Raw genomic sequence first — 19,240 nt, 5'->3', positions numbered from 1 at the left:
CATGCACCACATGGCACTGGACAGGATCAACCCTACTGTACCATTTCACATTCTCTACCAAGCTGTTGTATCCTGTTGCGAGTCTATGCCAGAGATCACTGGGGTGGTCCGAGGCTTTGCCTGCTCTCACTGGACTTACACATCATGTAACAATATAAATTGAATAAAAATGATAAGATACTCGGTGGATCCAGAGTACATTTGTGGAACTGCTTGGTGGCAAAAATGAATAGAAACCGGGAAAGTATGGCCTCGTGATACGTTTCACTTTTTGTGTTTTAAGCAGAAGTTTGCACAGGAATAACTGACAAGCTTTTTGATCCTTCGATGTCAAGTGTGAAGCAGAATTCACCAATTGTTGGAGTGTTCACCAACTCCTAGGGTAGTTGAGCTGGGTTTAGACCATTGTGAAACAGATTCATTTTACCCTATTGATGACGTTTAGTCAATAGTAATAAATCACCAATATAACCTTTTCTTGGCGCTCCCACATATTGCTTGAGGGTAAATGTGTGGACTCCCTCTCTGAAAGCTGATATGACAACATATTACAGTTAACCCAACCACTGGCGCACACACCCACGCCCACTCTCACACATAAACACAAGTATGAGCCTTCGAAATAAAACGATGGAGAGGTTACAGTATATGTGAGCGTGTCCGGCAGTGTTTCTCTTCCCTGCAATGTCCAGAGAGGAAATGACATGTTAGAGAGGTGGCGATGAGCATTTTGCAGTTTTCACTTGAAAACATTGTTTAAACTGGGCTTAAATCTACAAACACCAAACAAATTCATGGAATTACAATGTTCATGTAGCACTTAGTTAATTAGAGGTTAGTTAGAAATGAATGCCAGAGTCGATTAAATACATTTCCAAGGATAAACTAATAACTAATAACTTCATGTTTTAAGTACACAGCTCAAAAAAGACAGATGGACCTATAGGATAGAAATAAATTTATAAATTGGTTTTTTTTTAGGTTGTAAATTCTATGTTTAAAACTTAGAAAGTACAAACAAAGTTTTGCTGAAAACATCCTCTCTCAGCCTTATGGAGTTCCTCCCAACTTGGATCTTGCCAAGCAGTGCAACCAGTGAATTAAAGAGTAATTGGCTCCAACACTTGAAGCATTTATTTTAATTTCACACAAACCTCATGATTCTCAACAGAAACAGCCCACAGGCACATACTGTATGAAAAGAAGAAAAAATGTACAGGAAACACAACTTGTGTTATTCGAAAGGAAGAAAAAAAGTCAAATGCACATAGAAAACAATTTTATGTTTTTGGAAACAAAACAACAGGCTCAGTGCAGGATCCGAAAGTGGTAATCAAAAAACAACAACAAAAAAACCCCCAAAAAACCCCCACAATAACAAACTATTATTTGTTAGTTTTCCTGATGAGTTTTGAGATACATTTTTTTTCTTTATTTTGCCACAAGCAGACACAAGTTAAACAACATCTCTCCTTCCCTTTGTGTTTATGAAGTAGATGATAGATTTATTCTCCCTCACTAAGAGCCCAGAGTCTACTCTGAAATTTACAGGATGAGATCGGAAGGCGGAGGAATCTCCATGCCGAGGTGATAAAAATGGACTGCACACGGCAGTGGCACAGATTGGCTCTGACCTTGCGGGGCAGATCCTGGTATTAAAACCCGAGGCCGACACATGGAGGGCCAGGTTGTAATATTACAACCTCGGTAGGGACCAATAAATTTGCTTCTCAGCTCCATCGCTGACTCCCGCATGACAGCACTTCAGGTTTTGTATGTTAACTTTATAAAGGGCCCACAAATCCTGGTCCTGCAGGTTCTGTCAACACACCATTTACCACCAAAGCTGCACTGTTTACAATCAAGCCCACAGATGCACTAACTCAGAATCCAGAGGCTCAGTGTGTGAGACGGTATATTGTATTGTATACTGTATACAACAATTCAACTAAAAACGCACCGTTTTTGCGTTTTCATTTCAGAAGAGATTCGTGTTTACAAGGCAACATTTTGAACACAATGTAGTTAGCATGCCAAGTCAAGAGAGGGCGCTGTTGGTCGTTTTTGTAATGGAACAACACTCCTATTTGTGCAGAGAACAATAAGCTACAGACATTAACAGTGGGAGTACCACATTCGTATGGACAGGCGAGGAAGTTGGATCGTTATTACAGTGACTCTCAACTATAAAACTACCAAGTCCCAGGAGAATCTGGACGGGGACTCATAACGCTCTGCAGGCAAGTATCGCTGCTATTGTCCATCAAGTCGTGCATTTGCAGAGGAACTATTTACTGCAGCTGTGATGCATGTGAGTTAGTGTTTTCAAAAAACTGAAAAAGGTTTTCTGTTTTCATTTGAAAACGTGGTCGTTTAAACAGCCTTAATCTTCGTTATATGCACTATATTACTATACAGGTGGTGGAGAGTCGTTATAGTTTGTTTCCCCAGCAGGTCCATATTTCTTGTGATTGTGCATTTAACTAACCTCTATTCTTATAGAAGCACACAGGACCATTTAAAATGATCAAACTAATAATCTGTGGTGCTAAACAAAAGTGTAAAAGGCCTCTATTTTTCCACCTCACTGCATATTTGATTTCAATATGCCTTTGGCGCATAGATCCCATCAGGAGTTAGAGACAAAATGCAAAAGTATATTTAGCGTGACAGAAACAAAATGCTGAGTTTGATCTTACTGCATGAAGTTTCACTCTTGATGCGTGAGATTTGCAAACTGCATTACATGGAATTTTAAACAGTTATTTGTTTTCTTGTTGGTGAAGCAGCTTGAGCGAGAGAGAGAGAGAGAGAGAGAGAGAGAGAGAGAGAGAGAGAGAGAGAGAGAGAGAGAGAGAGAGAGAGAGAGAGAGAGAGAGAGAGAGAGAGAGAGAGAGAGGCGGGGGAGCAAAGAACATCTGAGAGGTGGAGTCAGACACTGTCCACTGCTCATTGATGACAAGTTAAATGTGCTTATCTCAATTCAACACTGCTAATCAGCTTCACTAATGGGAAGGGAACCAGTTTATCTAAAGGGATGAGGACCTGCTCATTGTTGCCGTGGTGTGTCTCAGACCAATCGCTGATCTTTGTGCATCAAATGATTTCTTGCAAAATTAATGAACACATCAGAACGACGACAAACATAATTACACTCCGATCGATGAGAGAAACCAGATCACAAGCTTTTTAAGCTGATTTTACTGGAGAGACTATACAGACTATACCTCCTGTTTAGCTCAATTGAAAATGCATGGCTGCTGCCAGCAGCCAATGGCATTTACTATACAGATGCTAAATAGAAACAGATATAATATGTATACAACAAAAAGGAGACAAAATTGACAGCAGAGATTTGACATTTCCAATTCAATAATGCGCTTTTTCCCTGAATAAAACATTTATTTAAGACAGCCGGACCATTTTCTGATATTGTTTCTACTATATATATATATATAAAAAAGCAGTCTTTTTAGTTAACGTGTTTTCACCAGGAGTTAAAGCAGATTTAAGTGAAGATGGGATGAGTAAATGAGTGTAACAGGCTGATCACAATATCTCCGTCAAAACACTTTTGTAAGTCCCGACCGTACTAATATAATACGTCTCTATTATAGAGAGCAGCTCACTTCATTCCCACTTCCATCCATCCATCCATCCATTCTCAAGACTTAAAAAACAAACAAACTTGATTCTGAAAACAGAAAGTAATTACATGTGACTTTTAAATTAAAAGTTGTAATTCTACCTCTGTATATGATGGACATCTCGATGTGCATGAAGCTGTAACAATGTGACAGGAGCTGAACTGTGAGCACGATGTGAGTCAGTGTAATAACTAATGGAGCGAGAGGCTCCAAACCAGCCAGCAAAACCACCAAGCAAATGGTAAGAATTTCAAAGAAAACATTGATTTTTCAACAAATCTCTTAAGAGTAGTGACACAACACAACACTGAGGCCCAAGCTGAGATATTGGTGATGCTGCCATGAAGGATCGCGACCTCATTGTACCGCCACATGGAACAATGTCTGTCAACCCTCCAATTACTAGTCTGTATGAAGCAACGTTGTGAGGCATTCGACCCTGGGATTTATAACCAATTTCTTCTCTATTCTTGTAGCTGTGAATCAAATATCTTTAAGAAGAGCACTTCCAAAGTATGGGACTCATCCGTTCAAATAAACAATCCCCTTTTCATCCTAAAAATTGACCGTGATATATCCAGCAAACCCACATCAGAATATAAATGTCACCCGCTGGTCACAGAAGAATGGCAGAGCTCCCATATAGAAGCCTCACCATGACAATAACCTTAAATTGGATCCGGCTCTTAATGGAAGCCAGTGCGGTTGAAATAAAATGGGTGAGTTGTGAGCAGTTGCATTGGACTTGGTTAATAGCAGAAGCATGCTGGATGATTCTGGCGATCCAGGGACAAAGCTGCTGAGGCATGTGAAAGGGGAATTGCAGTAATGTAATGATGATCATGTCAGGTTCAGGTTGTGATACAACAGACTTGGGTTGGGCTTTTTCAATGAAAGAAGCATGTGGCGGCGTCAAGGATGTTTCAGGGTGATCTAAGTAGATTGCATTTAGTTTCCTATTCAATCTTCCTTGGTGTCGTTGTAAAAGTGCTGTACAAATAAACTTTGATTTGATTTTTATTTGATTTACAGAGCGAGCCCTGATCGTTTTCCAAACAAACTCCTGAGCTCTTGGACTGAAGGAAGAACAGCCGGAACCAAAGACGTCTGACAGGACCAAAGGAGAACCGTGATGGGTTGGAACTCCGGCTTTCCTGGATCAGATCTGTATTAGTGTGTGTGTGATGAAGGATGTCCTTCTGCTGTTCTGACATTTTTATAAATTCCTTAAGAAACAGTGAGCTCTTCGCTACAAAAATACACCAGAATAATCCCAGGAGTGCTTTTTGCTGTGCACACAGAGGACCAAACAGGGGAATGTGAACATACTCTAAGGATGCACTGACACAATACCAGTGTTGGGTCTGATACTGAACTAAGTACTGGTACTCAGAACCGCGCAACGATGTGATTACATGACGTCATCCATAAGCAACATCCGCAGCAGGTAGATAAGAGAGGATGAGCATATTTGCACATTTTACGTGAAAATGCTTTGTTTTTGTGTTTTCATTTCAGAAAAGTTTCCCATTTACATATCAGCGTTTCACGAACAATGTCTGTTTACACAGAAACAGCAGAAGCGTTGAAAAGGATGTAGTTTTCATGTTGCGCCACTAGTGGGTGCTGTTGTTTGTGTATATGTGCACAAAGAACATCATGGTATGAACATTAACAGTGGCCAGTACACAGACATTTGTATAGACAAACAACAAAGTTGGACTGCTATTGGGGCATTCACGCGTGTGCAGAACTATTTACTGCAGCCGTGGCGACATTCACAGCAGCCATCTTTCAGAAAAGTGACCTCTCACTGTTGGAGCGCTTTTAAAAAGTTCCCCTTTGGGTTTTCCAAAACTTTGAGTTTTCAGTCGCTTCAAGCATCACATGACCCACAATTTTGCACATTACATGTAACAGGCTAAAATAAGGCTTTAAATATGTATTGTAACAGTTTCATAGAATATTTACTCCGTGTTGTATTCCATTTATTTATTTAAAAAAAGAATCAGCAGATCATTACAAAATGTGGAAGCAATCCGTCAATGAATGAAGTGAAAATGTATTTCATTTTGTGTGCAGTGTCACTGCATAATAGTCTTACAAAACCATTTCCACTTAAGTACAAGCAGGTTTCTTTTATCATCTCCTCCTTGATGATGGTGCTTCTTCTCTTCATAGGGCAGTTACTTTCACAAACTGTGTGAATTTTCATCAGCCCGAGTTTTTAAACGGCTCTTAAGCTCTACCTGATAGCTGATGTGTTGTCTGTTCTCTCCTTGTGCCGTGTGCAGGCCTTGTTTAGCTCTTTTACATCAGTGCAGATGAGACACCGACTGACAGGCGGATTCTGATGTTTTTCCAATGATGATACGCTCTCGACACGCACTGTGTCCAATCAAGCCAAATCACTGCCACAGAGCCAGCTTACAGCTGGCAGAGTTGGGTTTTTTTTTGTTTTTTTTGGATTGTAAAAATTGCTATCAGTTACACTGGAAAGGAAATTTAGCAAACAGGAAGACGCGAGTGTGCTTGAATTACATGAACCAGTCACATCAATCAACCAACAGCCAGGGCTGCTAAAGTTACGGTGAATTGGCTTTTCACACCAATAAAGTGAGATAGAAATGTGGCTACAAGCTTGTAATTAAAATTCAAAGTAGACCCAGTCTCTGCATTGTTTGTTTTTTTTTTCGTACATATTGCAAATAAAAAGCAGCACTTTATAATATAATGTCTGCAAAATGTGGTTATTTATTTACTCTGCACAACAAAGGTCAGATCAGCATCATATATGTTTATCTTTCATAACTGCAAAAAATTTCATTTTTGTAAAACTCATAATCATCCATTTTCATGTGCGCTACCAAACAGCCCTACAGCGCCCAGATATGACGCCTCACATAGAGGCCCTGCATAGTAAGGAAAGCTGGTGGGGTGAACTATAGAAAAACATGGCTGCCAGTCCTCGTGTTCAAATCCAGCACTCCGCTGAGATGAATACATTCGTCATGACAAGCAGATTTTACACTGATTAGCTCACAACCCCTGAATCCAAGATGAACGAAGCAACTCGATCCAAACTTCTTTATTCATGGACACTCGTTTTGCACATGTTGTCTTCACTCATATAATTTAATGATATAATTTTTTATCTTCACTTAGGCCCTGTTTATATGACAAAGTTCTCGTGAAAACATAAAACCTTCTGAGAATTTTCGTTGTCCATTTATATGACAATAGTATTCAGCACTACTGTTAACAGAACTTTCTGAATACAGCTCCCAATGTGGAACTTTAAAAAAAAACTCAGACTCTGTCTCCATGGAAATGGCAGAAATGCCACTTTTCTGAAACGCTGCTACTGCGCATGTGCACCACAGTTGTAGTGAATCATTCTCCAGCACATGCTCAGTAGATGGACAACAATGTTTCCCGAGGAGTGCCATGACTGCCAGTCCGTATTTTCCCGGGACTTGGTAGTTTTCATGTGAATGGACATTGTTTTCAAAATGTTGCTGTGTCAATGTGAAAGTCTTCTGAAATGAAAATGTAAAAATGATGCGTTTTCACTTAAAACATTGTCGCGTAAACAAGGCCTAAATATAATGAATATTCCATCACTACATCATGACTATACCATACGATCAGTTGTGTTGTGGGGAAAACGTCTTGAAAACGTCCAGGACAATATTTTTCTGTCACAATGATCTTATTAAGAAAGAAAATATTTATTTATGTAAAGATTTTGCTCACGCCTGTCAAGAAAAAAAGCCTAAAAGGTGCTGCTCTTGGTGATAAAACTGCTTCTATGGAATTGAGACTCCGTTGAGGTACGGGTGACGGAAGCTGTTGTTGCCGTCCACAACGAGAAACCTTACAACAACACGACGGGTACCACTGAGCCATGGCCTGTGCTTTTCACGGCGCCTTTTATCCCGGATTGTAAAAAGTACAAACTGCTCCATAATTCAGTTGTTTTCAGCTGCTTGTTGCGACTGTGGGCAGCGTAATGCATCAATCGTGAATCTTCTATGCAGTACGTAGAAGTTGAAGGACTGTGTTTGAATAAAAGCTCCATGATGCATCGTTCCCCTTCTCAGGTAGCTAAAGTGAGCTGGTTAAAACCCTCTGCTGATGTACTGCTGCACCGTGTGCTACTCCAAAGGAGAACATGAAGGACCTACAACTTGTAACGTGTAAACAGGGCCTTATACTGATTGAATGAAAAAAAGACCAGCTGTTTCTCAAAGGACCCACCGTGGACATCACTGCACTTCTTTGCGGCCATTGGGAAAGAGACACAGACTCTTTAAAACCTCTAGAGAAATCTATATAAAATCTTTTCATCCTGACTTGCACCATTACACCACACTGTTTTTCTATTTGCTCCGGCAGTTTCAGTATAACCACCTCATGCTCCTCATTTTGCAGCCCTGTATGGAACCCTTCAGGTAATCTTTTCTTCTGAACTGTTCTGTTTGTCAATCGCATCTCTGAGCTCATCAAAATACACCGATGGGTTGAACTGATTGCTCTCTTCATCGGGCAAATCATGTTTGACAAGAAAACAATGTTAATCCTGGCTATTTGTGGAAATGCATTTTCCTGTCTCTCAAACAGCATTCATTTGCTCCAGATAATAGTTGACATGGGGTCAGAGCAAAATAAATGATTGAGAACCACTGTATCACCTATTCCTAATTAATTAGCTTATCGGTCTGGTTTGGCCTTTGGGCTCCAATTACAGGATGGAAGGAGCCAGAAAGAGGCGTGTGGGGATTGCGGAAGGACAGATGATGTGATTGCTGGGAAAAATGTCCTCTCCAGGGAGGCGAATAGGGGAGAATACAGCAGAAAATGATGCGATAAATACAACTGATTTGCTTGTTTAAGCAGCACAATCACCTGCAGGCCCTTCTAAGAAAGATTAATGTGTCCTGTGTTCCATGTTGACACGGTGGGAGGCAACAGAGGTGCACGGCTCAAGCAGAGACTGCCAGGGTCACATGGTCAAGCTGCAGAGCAATGAATTATGACCTTTATCCATCCTGCGGAGCCCTAAAGCCCCACTGCCATATATCTTACCTGTTTAATGGTCTTTCCCATTTTATCCATGTGTCCTTCTTTCTCACTCTTCCAACACCACACTATAGAAAACCAGCAGTTCAGGGCATTAAAGGACTTCTCCTTCTATATTTATTGTGTTTTAATCTGAATGTAAGCACATTTTAGAGCAATTTTTGACCTATTTCTTACTTCTGGTTATTCCACCTGTGCATTTAATATTCTTAGACCCGATTTACGCCACAATGTTTTATGTGAAAACGCATCGTTTATTTGCTTTCGTTGCAGAAAAGTTTTGTGGTTACACGGCAATGTTTTGAAAACAACCAGTACTGGGGGCTGTTGTTTGTCTTTGGAATGAAACCACACACGCATGCACGGAGAGAACAATACATTATAAACATTAATGTACACAGACATTTGTATGGACAGAAAACAAAATTGGATTGTTATTATGGTGACTCTAAAACTCTAAAACTACCAAGTCCCTGGAGAATATGGACTGGGAGTGATGACACTATGGAGGAAACGTTGCTATTGTCCATCTCTGAGCATGTGTGGAAGAAATTCTCACTATGGCCATGGTTTGCATGCAAGGCAGCAGCATCGGCACCTTCTGCGTAGAGACAGAGCCAACACTGTTCACGCTAACACAAATGAAAACAGAAAACATTCAGTGCACTTTGCGTGCCCGTTTACACAGCAAATGGTGCTTGGAGATAGTGAAAATGCAACTTCTTAAAAATGGCTACCAAGGTGGAACTTTTTGAAAATGTTCAGACTCCGTCTCAGGCTCTGTTGAGACAGGGTAAAACACAACAGTTCTGAAATGCTATGCATGTGCACCACGGCTGTTCTTCTGCACATGTTCAGTGAACATGAGCTTGTTTTCAGTGTTTCTGCTGTTTCAGTGTCAAAGGACATCTTTTGCAAAACGTTGCCGTGCAAAAACTTGAAACGTTGTCGGGTAAACAGGGCCTAATTAAACCTGAAGGCCCTGAGGAGTATCAACACATCTGTACACTAAATATTCCATAAATAAAGAGGCAGTTGCAGTAGAAAAACACAAGACATGTTATAATGAACATGTGTTTGTGCTGAGGTTGGATGCAGGTTCAGTGCAACCGTCATGCTGTAATAAGAGCAGGTGTGTCTGAAGCACACTTTTATCTTAGGTTATAAAGTCCTCAGAGTGAAAGGTAATTTATATCATAGATTTAGAGATTTCGAATCTGCTGAAAACAAACACCTAATTTTCTCATGTGAAGTGATCTATGTGTGTGATTTCACATCACAGTCCATTGACATCAAACACCATCGCTCCATGAACCCGATTGAGTCAAAAAGCCCTAATTGGACGGAGAAAGAAAAATCTCACAGAAACAACAAGCAAAACAAACATCCACAATTCCCTCATCGCAAGCATTCCCTCACATCTCCACGGGAATGCATGCATATTAAGATACACCCACACAGAGAAAATGACTCTCCTCCCAGTAGGATTGTTTGATCTCCAAGATCAAAAAGATCAAAAGGTACCACTTTCATCCAATAACATGAATTTCATCAAGGTCAAGCTACAGGACAAGGGTTTGAAATGGGAACTCAGCATGTCTCTAACAGCCAGGTACCACACCAATAATAACCTGCAGTGGACACTTAAATGACAGGATAGAAAAAAAGAATAAGAATATAATCGGTTGGGTTTCAAGGACGAGTAAATGTAAAGGACAGTGGGGAGGGTTTAAACTTCTTGATAACTGTCGCAGCCACACACATCAGTTAACGCTGCTCTTTCATATCTTCCAAAGCACACAGATTTGTGACTTATTGGGCCCTGAGGCCAGTTATTTCCAACAGATTGTTTCATATTAAAGCACATTTTAAACAGTTTTCAGACCATTATTTTTCTTAAATGGTTCCAGTTGATACTTTCAGAAGGGTAAACTAATGTTTGTTTATTTCTGCTGAGTCATCCCATGTCTTCATGTCTTTCATGTTGCAGTCGGCTTTAGAATCAATAAGGTGCTCCTCCTCATTAAACAAGGGTTTCATGTAGTAATAGCTATTGAGAAAACAACAAATCAGATGAAGCTATTGTTAAGAGTGAGTTTGACAACAGTAAAGTCACAGTCTGCAATTCCAGCCCTGCATGGCAGCAGGTGAGTGTGACCTTGACAGCAAGCGTCAAATAAATCGCACCATCCGGATGAAGTCAATTTGATTGCGATACGATGAAAAGTATAAACACAAACCATTCCGACACCCTATTTATATTGTACGCAATCCATCGCCCCCACAAGTGAATGACAGCTACGAATCATGTCCCACCAAGCAAGAGGCACATAGTTGACAGACTGCATGTCTGTAGCAGAGGCTCAAGGGAACTCGGGCAAAATAGTTGGATCCAAAAATAACTTCTTTTGAATGGGCAGCAAGCTCTGTGCTTTCACAATATAATATATCATCATAGCCACGATTTAGCGAAATGTTGGTTTTGTTGGAAAGTGGGGAAGGGCATTATAGGCCCCTCTGGCACGCAGCCCAAGCTGGTTTTGTCCTTTTTCTTTTCTTTTCTTTATACTACTTTTACTTTTATAAGTTAAATTGCTGTTACTTGTGACTGTCAACTATAAAACATCCAAGTCCCGGGAATTTATGGACTGGGAGTCATGACACTCTAGAGTCCAGCTTTGTTGTTATTGTACGTCTACTGAGCATGTGCAAAAGAAATACTTTTCTCCACGGAGACCGAGCTGGAGCCTTTTTGAAAAGTTTCACCTCGGGAGAGGTTATCAAAAAGCTGTGTTCTCAATCACTCCAAGCACTGCTGTCATGTAAACAGACATCTAAAACACTGTTCAACTTCTCCATTTTCACTTGAAAACATTGTGGTGTCAACGGGGCTTAAAATTTCGGCAACGTTACGTATTTCACACAAAACAAAATTAAGCAAAATATTCCACATTGACAATAAATGTTAAACATTGTTTATGATCATATGGAGCAGGAACTGCTGCCCATTTGTAATATTTTTAATAATACAGAAAGTTTGTCTTTTGGGCTGGATCTCATTATTCTATCTATCTATCTATCTATCTATCTATCTATCTATCTATCTATCTATCTATCTATCTATCTATCTATCTATCTATCTGTCTGTCCTGTGTGTGTGTGTGTGTGTGTGAGTGTGTGTGTGTGTGCGTGTGTGTGTGTGTGTGTGTGTGTGTGTGTGCTCCTCTTGAAGAAACATGATAGCTTGTGTGCTCGGTGTGATAATGTTTTATTTCCTGTGTCGACTCTCATGGTGAAGAAATACTTGATATCAGAGCAACGTTTTGTAATACAGTGGTAAAGAAGAACAATGAAATGCTCGTAAACCCTGTAGTTTAGTCGAGAGAGAGTTTACTGCATAATCACGAAAAAGAAGTGTAAAGGTATGTTTGCAACCTTGGAAGTGAGTTTGAGAAAATCCTTCTGACAGATTTTGAATAAAATTCTGAGCTTTCGCAGCCTTTCTGCTTGGCAGCGATATGCGGCTGCTAAAAGCGAGGAGATGTGAAAACGTGTAAGAGCACAGGTGTTCTGCCAGCTCCGCTCTCAGAGACAGCAGTCATAACTGCACCAGAAAAGGCCCCGATCCAACCTGGGACTCCTGTCACGTCACTTCGATTTCACGACGGACCGCCGAACAAATACAGGAAGACAAGTAAACCATCTTAAAGGTTTTTCATCAGAAACGGTAAAGGTCCCACGCATGAAGCTCCTCAGATGCATTTCGAGAAAGATTTATAGTTCTAAAATATTTACCAGGGAAAACCTTTTAAATTCAATATTCCAGCATTTCTTACCCTTATTTCTAATTCAATATCATGTCGAATCCCACCTTTAAAATGTGGTATTAGGCGTTTGTCCAAATAAATCAGGCAGGACGGTAAAATACAAGATTATGGAGTCTACAGTATATAAATGCAGCTGCTGCTACACTGGAGCCCAAAAGCTTTTTCACACATCATATGTCAACTACTCTCGACACATAAGTCCACATTCAATACTTCTCTATGAACCAGTGGAGCTGCAATGTTTTGACTGATATGGGCGGTAAATCCAATAAACTCACGGAAAGTGTGCCCAACGGGAAAATTACAGCATCTGTAGTAGATTGAAAGGGTAATAAATTTAAGCATTATTCAGTTGCTAATATGCAGGCGAATCAAGTCAGAGTCTGTTCGTCATCCAGACAAGGCACGGATGGAGGTGAGTGTGTAGTTGTGTGTCGTCTTCACAGAGAATTCATTCACATGCAGGTGGAACATGAAGAAAATGATGGTCAAACTCGACTCTGTTGACATGATGTTTTCAAGTGAAAATTCATAAGGTTAGTTGTATTTTGGGAGACTGTTTACATGACAACACTGCTGCAAGGCACTGAAAACATCTCTATGTAGATAGAACGTGATGAACACCACGGTGGTAGTAAATGTGAAGTTCTTCTTCTGACGGACAAGATGGACAATAACAACGTTTCCTACAGTGTCATGACTCCCAGTCCATTTCTCTCCCTGGACTTGGTAGCGTTTATAGTTGACAATCACCATAGTAACAATCCAACTTGGTCGTGAGTATTTGAGTATGATTGATTGAAGGTATTTGTATGAATAATTCTTGAGAGTCTTTTCTTTTGCCCATGTATCTGAACGAAACTTTCATTTACTTGTGTTTTGTGGGCTGAACAATATTCGCCCTCAGAGAAGACAGTGTTTGCATCTTTTATTGGTGAAAATCTTGTTTTGAAGGGCAAATTGCAGACAAAATACAAAAAAAACAATTACATTACTACGTGTGGTCATTAAAAATGTCATCGGTGGCAACCGAACGAGTCGCGGTTTGAGCAATCATAATCATATTGTTTTCTATTTTCAACTCTCAGTATTCCTTCCATTTTAACTTTCATTCTCTCTCAAACCTGATCCTTTTCATTGGATCAGCTTTACTCTGCGCTTTTCCCATATTGGTACTTGGCGTCCCAACTAAACCCACAAATATTACGTCCTCTCGTCAGAGAACAGGGCGCCTTCCCAAACAATGGACTCACTGGACGCATCCAAAATAGAAATAATTAATTTCTACAAGAGCGGTGGAAACGTTTTACTGCATCACTTCAAAAAATAATCTTTGCTGGGAGATAAACATGCTGGAGCAGCGAGCACAGACTGCTGAATCTCATTTGCAATGAACTTCTGTAAAGTTGTCAAGATATTCACAGATTCAAATTTCTGGCATCAGTAACTAACAAAATGTCAAACAAATGAAACCTGAAGGCGTCAGAGAAAATTCCTGAGACGGAGCATGGTCTGGGTCGCCGACGACTCTTGTTGTTTTTCCAGCTACTCGTTCCTCCCAGATTGTGCTCAAGTCTCTCTGAGTGGTTCCAATAATTTTGGAGATGACTTTGACTACATTAGATTTACAATTAGATGGATTGTAGAGAGGAAATCTGACGTAATACAGGTGGAAACATTGACATAATGCAGATTGAGTCATAGCCATAAAACAGGTAGAATTTGATACACACACACTCTCGGTAAATCATAGATATAGTGAAGGTAGAATCATAGACTTAACACAGATAAAATTAGAAGTAGAATACAGATAGCATCATAGGTATAATATAGGTGGAATCAAAGACGTAATCGAGGAAACACGGTGAAATCTTCACCAGTTCCTGGAGCCTCGACGCAGAACCACTGGTTTATCAGCAAATATTGACCAACATAATGAAACTGCAGAAAGTGTTGACCAGCTCTACGATACAACTCTTTAACTGGAGTGACGTGATGGAATGCCAACAGTAACTCACATTGTTATAACCAAGGTATTAAAATAACTGACAGCAGGCATCATTGCAGTCAGTTCTGAACAGGAAACTGTTACAACATTTACATGTGTTAGTTTACTTTGTTCACACACGTCACCTAACGACACACACTGCTTCTGATCACACATGAAACGTTTGTATATTTACATGCAAGTTAATTGTGTTATTGTGTTTGTTCCTGGAAATATCCACAATACAATTTAATTTATTGTTAAACTCATGAAACTCATTGAAAAACAGAAGTATTAATTGAAATGAAAATACTAAAAAAATGTTAGTTGTATGTATCAATTGACTCTCCGTGAGAAACTTCTGGATAGTACTATCACACTTTAACGGACACACATACACCCCCACCCCCACGCACACGCACGCACGCACGCACGCACGCACGCACGCACGCACGCACACACACACACACACAAAAGTACCTAAAGTCCAGTGGCTAATTACAGTCGTAACATTCTCACGGTTTCATAATTATCTGCTTCACTTGTTCTTTGGCAAAAAGAAAATGTAAAGAGAAATGCTTTGTTTTAATCGCAAGAAACAACAGTGTTGTTTAAAAGCAATGTCAGAATGGATCTGCTGCTGTCATCATCAAGCTTGTGAAAAAGTACAAGGAGCCTCGTCATCGCTATCATGTATGTTGCAACCGGGAAACATTGAGAACCGCCGGACGGCGGTCCTCCCGGGACTCGATACGTTGATTTACTGAGACTGACACGGCCTTTTGAGACTCTGGTAGGATGTGAAAACAAGTCATGCTTTGTTGTTGTCTCTTTCAACTGACAGAAAGCCTTTGACTATGTTCATTCTATCGGCTGAGGAGGAGGCGAGTCCACACAGTGTCAGGATGGTCATTAAGGTCAATACTTAACAGGAAAAGTTAGCTTTAAGAACAAAACAAGAATAAAGTAAAGAAAAACAATGCAAGTACTGAAAATCTCTACAAACTTTAATCAGAAACCACACAGCTTTAACCCGGAGTTGAGATGAGGACACTGATAGGCAAACTAATTTCTCATTTATTCCTCATTTAGGTAGATTGGATTGCTTCTCATTGAAAGGAAATACTGCAGCATTTAGGGCAAAAAATGTCTCACACAGTGCTCCTAGGTAGTTCACTTTGTCTCTTATTCCCAAAACAATGCCGCTTTCCAGTCTGCAGAGCAAACCTTTGACAAAAGACAAATAATCACACCACTGCAGTGTACACCAGTAGTGTGTAGTACAGCTAACAGGTCAAAACAAAGTCACTAAATTAGTTTTAAACCCTCTTTGGGCTCCAGTCTGGAGGAAATGTGTTTCCCTTCCGCTCAAAATACCCGCAGCCTCCATTTCCCCCCCATCTTTCTCTTTCTGTTCTCGAACTCCTACATGGCCTCTCTGCTCTGTCAAGAAAAGACTGTCCGTCAGAGCCGCCGTAATGAAAAGTGAGCTCCCCTCTCACCTTCCTCCTCCCTCTCTCTTTCAACACCGACAGCTGCTGTCTCCTCCAACTTCCTTCTTATTTCTTCCCTTGCTGCTCTCCCTTTCTTTCTCTCTCTCTCGCTCATCGGTTTGCAAAGTCACAGTGAAAGTCAATAGGCAGGACAGTGGACTTTATGGTGAGAGAATAAAGGTCAGTCTGGTGTGGCAGGGTAATGACACAGTACTTGATTTGAGTTCTGCTTTTATTATCGAGCAGTGATTATTGTAGTTGGCACACTGACCCCATAATAAAAACTTTAAATATTAGATCTTATTTATACAATCCAATTCATAAAATCCCAAGGGCTTTTATTCGACGAGGGTCCAGCCTACGTGACAGTGTATTCAGGTGAAATGCAAAAAAGCATTTTGGATGTCATTTAACATGAAAATGATGCTCCGAGCCAACGAAAACACAACTTCTTGGTCTAAATCTGAACAATGACTAACTGTTTAATGTATAAATCAATGGGTCACTGCAATCAGTACCTAATAACTACAATCTAACCAGAGTGCTTGAGTGGATTCAGAAGACTGCAGTGAAAAACAATCAGCACCTCAGAAAGCTGCAGTCCGATCAGGAACCACAAAGAGCAGCATGAGAATACATGCTGCTCTTTGTGGTTCGATCCAGAACGTTCTCAAAGATTTGTCTGTGTGATGTCTCACACTGACGGAGACCTTTTCTAACTGGCATTAGCTTTTTAAAGAGAGTGCATTCCGTCAAGTCCTATTCAGATTATGGGCAGGCAACAAAATGCCAGCAAGGCCAAATCAGGGCAGGCTCAAACGCTTCGACTTGCTTGGTACGTTTTGTACCAAAGCAGGGATTCTCAAGCTGGAGTCCAGATGGGAGGGCTGCGGAGATCCTGGGGGACCCCAAACACAAAACACACCATGCTAAGACATTTTCTGTGATTGCAAGGCATCCTTAGACCTTTCATTGGCTTTTATTCATTGTAATGTTTGGGAAAATCACAAATCAGAGAGACAATTTTCAAGCCAATTTGTGGCGTTACCAGACTAAAGGAAGCTTCTAAATTCTCCGCATCACCATAAAACAAAGCAGTGATCCAAAAGACGAACTCACGACTACAACATCCAAGGTAAAATTTCTTAAAGGGATCATATTATGCAAAATTCACTTCATAATTGTTTTCCAACAGTAATAATTGTGCTCATACTTGGAATGACGCCCCAGAATTGAAGAGAGTTTGTCCTCTCTCTCCCTGGCTTGTTTCAGTTTTTAAAAAGTGTGTTGCTCCAACCAGCCAATCAGAAATCAAACTCTAAATAGTGTCATCAGGGGTTTAGCCACTCGCAATCAAGGTAGGCTCCTCCCCTTTGACTCCTCCCACAATTTAGCAGCTCTGGGGTACATCTGAATAGTCCCTCTTATCTCCTTTCCTTTTCATTGTTCCTTAACCGCAGAAGTGTTGAAGTGGTGGCCATAACGTTCGAGAAAAGGAGGCTCAATGCTTCCTTTATAACCGCCAACCAACGAGACCTTTGTGAAAGTGTTGAAAAGCTGGATAATATGACCCCTTTTAAGTGTGTGATCAGGCTGCTCAAAATGTAATAAAACTGTAGTTGATCGTTTCAAACAGACTGCTAAGTATAACTCAATTGAATAAATTGAATAAAAAGGTTTCGTTTCATTTTCATTTCAGTTTTACTTCGCTCAGCTACAAATCCAGTCCATTGCTGAAATGGTTCTTTTTTTGGTTTAAAATGAAGACTGTCAGTGGTTTGAAGATCTTCTAACATTTGTAAATGGGAGGAGCTACTATGAGCTTGTGTGTCAAACATTTGAGTTCAGAGGCCACAGGCAGCCAAAATAAACTTTAATTTTATACTTTAAAGATTTTCTTTGTTGTGTTGCAGGGTATACATGATGAAAACATCAATATTTTCACAAAGCCAAACAATTGCTGGTCATGATTACTACAATCTCAACATAATGACAATTTTAATGAAACCTTGTGGTGCAAAATACAATGAAATGTCAACTCGTCTCGAGCTGTTGGATTAAGGGTTGTTGTTGGGTTTTTTTTACAAACTCACCCTGTTAGCAAAGCTTTGAGGCTTATGCTAGTTTGCTGTCTTTCGTGACAGCATCACTGGTATCTCAGCTCAGGTCTCAGTGTTTTGTTGTGTCCACTATTCTTCAGAAGTTTGTTAAAAAAATATTTGTTTTCTTTGGAATTTTGGGGGGAATCTTTATACCTGGTGTTCACATTCACCAGACTCTGTGACACTTTACCTACCGTACATGGAAACGTTCCATAATTATACCAACTGAAAGTAATTGGAAATAGACAGACTCTAATCAAGTCAGGATGAAGCTGCAGCGGACGCCATAGAGTTTGAATGCACGTAGAGCTTTTATAATTGTATTTTGTGTGTATTATTTAACATTACCATGTTTCACATGCTTACTCAAACTGTGGACCTCCTCCGTGTCACCATGATCGCTATGATATCGGCACAAAGCTGTCGGATGAATCGCTTTAGAAAAACCTTCTGAATTGTGGTCAATGATGAACTATCACCGCTGATCTTGGGATCCAATTGGACTGTCTGTTTTTGTTTGTGGACTTGCGATAGGGTGACGACTGACGACATAAAAGCTGGAGTCTGACAGGTAGAAGGTGAGACTTGACAGCTCCGGCTTGTTCGTCCCCTAATTAAAAGCAGAAGCGTTGAAACGAGAGTGACTGGTGGCATCTGGATCGTCTCTTTTTACGCAGCGGTGCCATTAGCAGAAAATTGGACAGGCAGAGAGAGAGAGAGCTAATCGTGCCCTTTGAGAAACACTACACACACACACACACACACACACACACACACACACACACACACACACACACACACACACACACACACACACACACACACACACACACACACACACACACACACACACACACACACACACACACACACACACAGACGGAAATAGAGGGAATTGGTTGTGACTCTCACCTTTCCTGCCGCAGAGGCTCCTTGGTCCACAGAGAAGCTGCAGGGAAACACATTAAAAGGACAAATTACTCACATTTGGAGACTTCAGTCGCATATTCTAATATATGCACACAATTATAGCCTCATGCACTCCAGTCATGGACTGCTCATGTTAATGGATAAGTATTCAAACACAACTGATCACAAAGGA

At 40.5% G+C, this 19,240-nt stretch overlaps 1 protein-coding gene across 1 annotated transcript in view; it reads right to left on the bottom strand.

Annotated features, from left to right (window-relative positions):
• The window catches only part of whrna (whirlin a), a gene marked incomplete at both ends in the record, with an annotated part of 220,151 nt that overhangs the window by 35,645 nt on the left and 165,266 nt on the right, over positions 1–19,240 (bottom strand). Inside the window, one exon of the mRNA XM_080509813.1 lies at positions 19,051–19,087. Coding sequence (XP_080365939.1) covers positions 19,051–19,087 — 37 coding nt within the window. The remainder of the gene's footprint in view (positions 1–19,050; positions 19,088–19,240) is intronic.

The sequence above is a fragment of the Blennius ocellaris genome (assembly GCF_963422515.1).
Source record: "Blennius ocellaris genome assembly, chromosome: 15".
In the NCBI taxonomy this organism is placed as follows: Eukaryota; Metazoa; Chordata; class Actinopteri; order Blenniiformes; family Blenniidae; genus Blennius; species Blennius ocellaris.
This window is presented reverse-complemented; position numbering and strand designations above follow the sequence as displayed.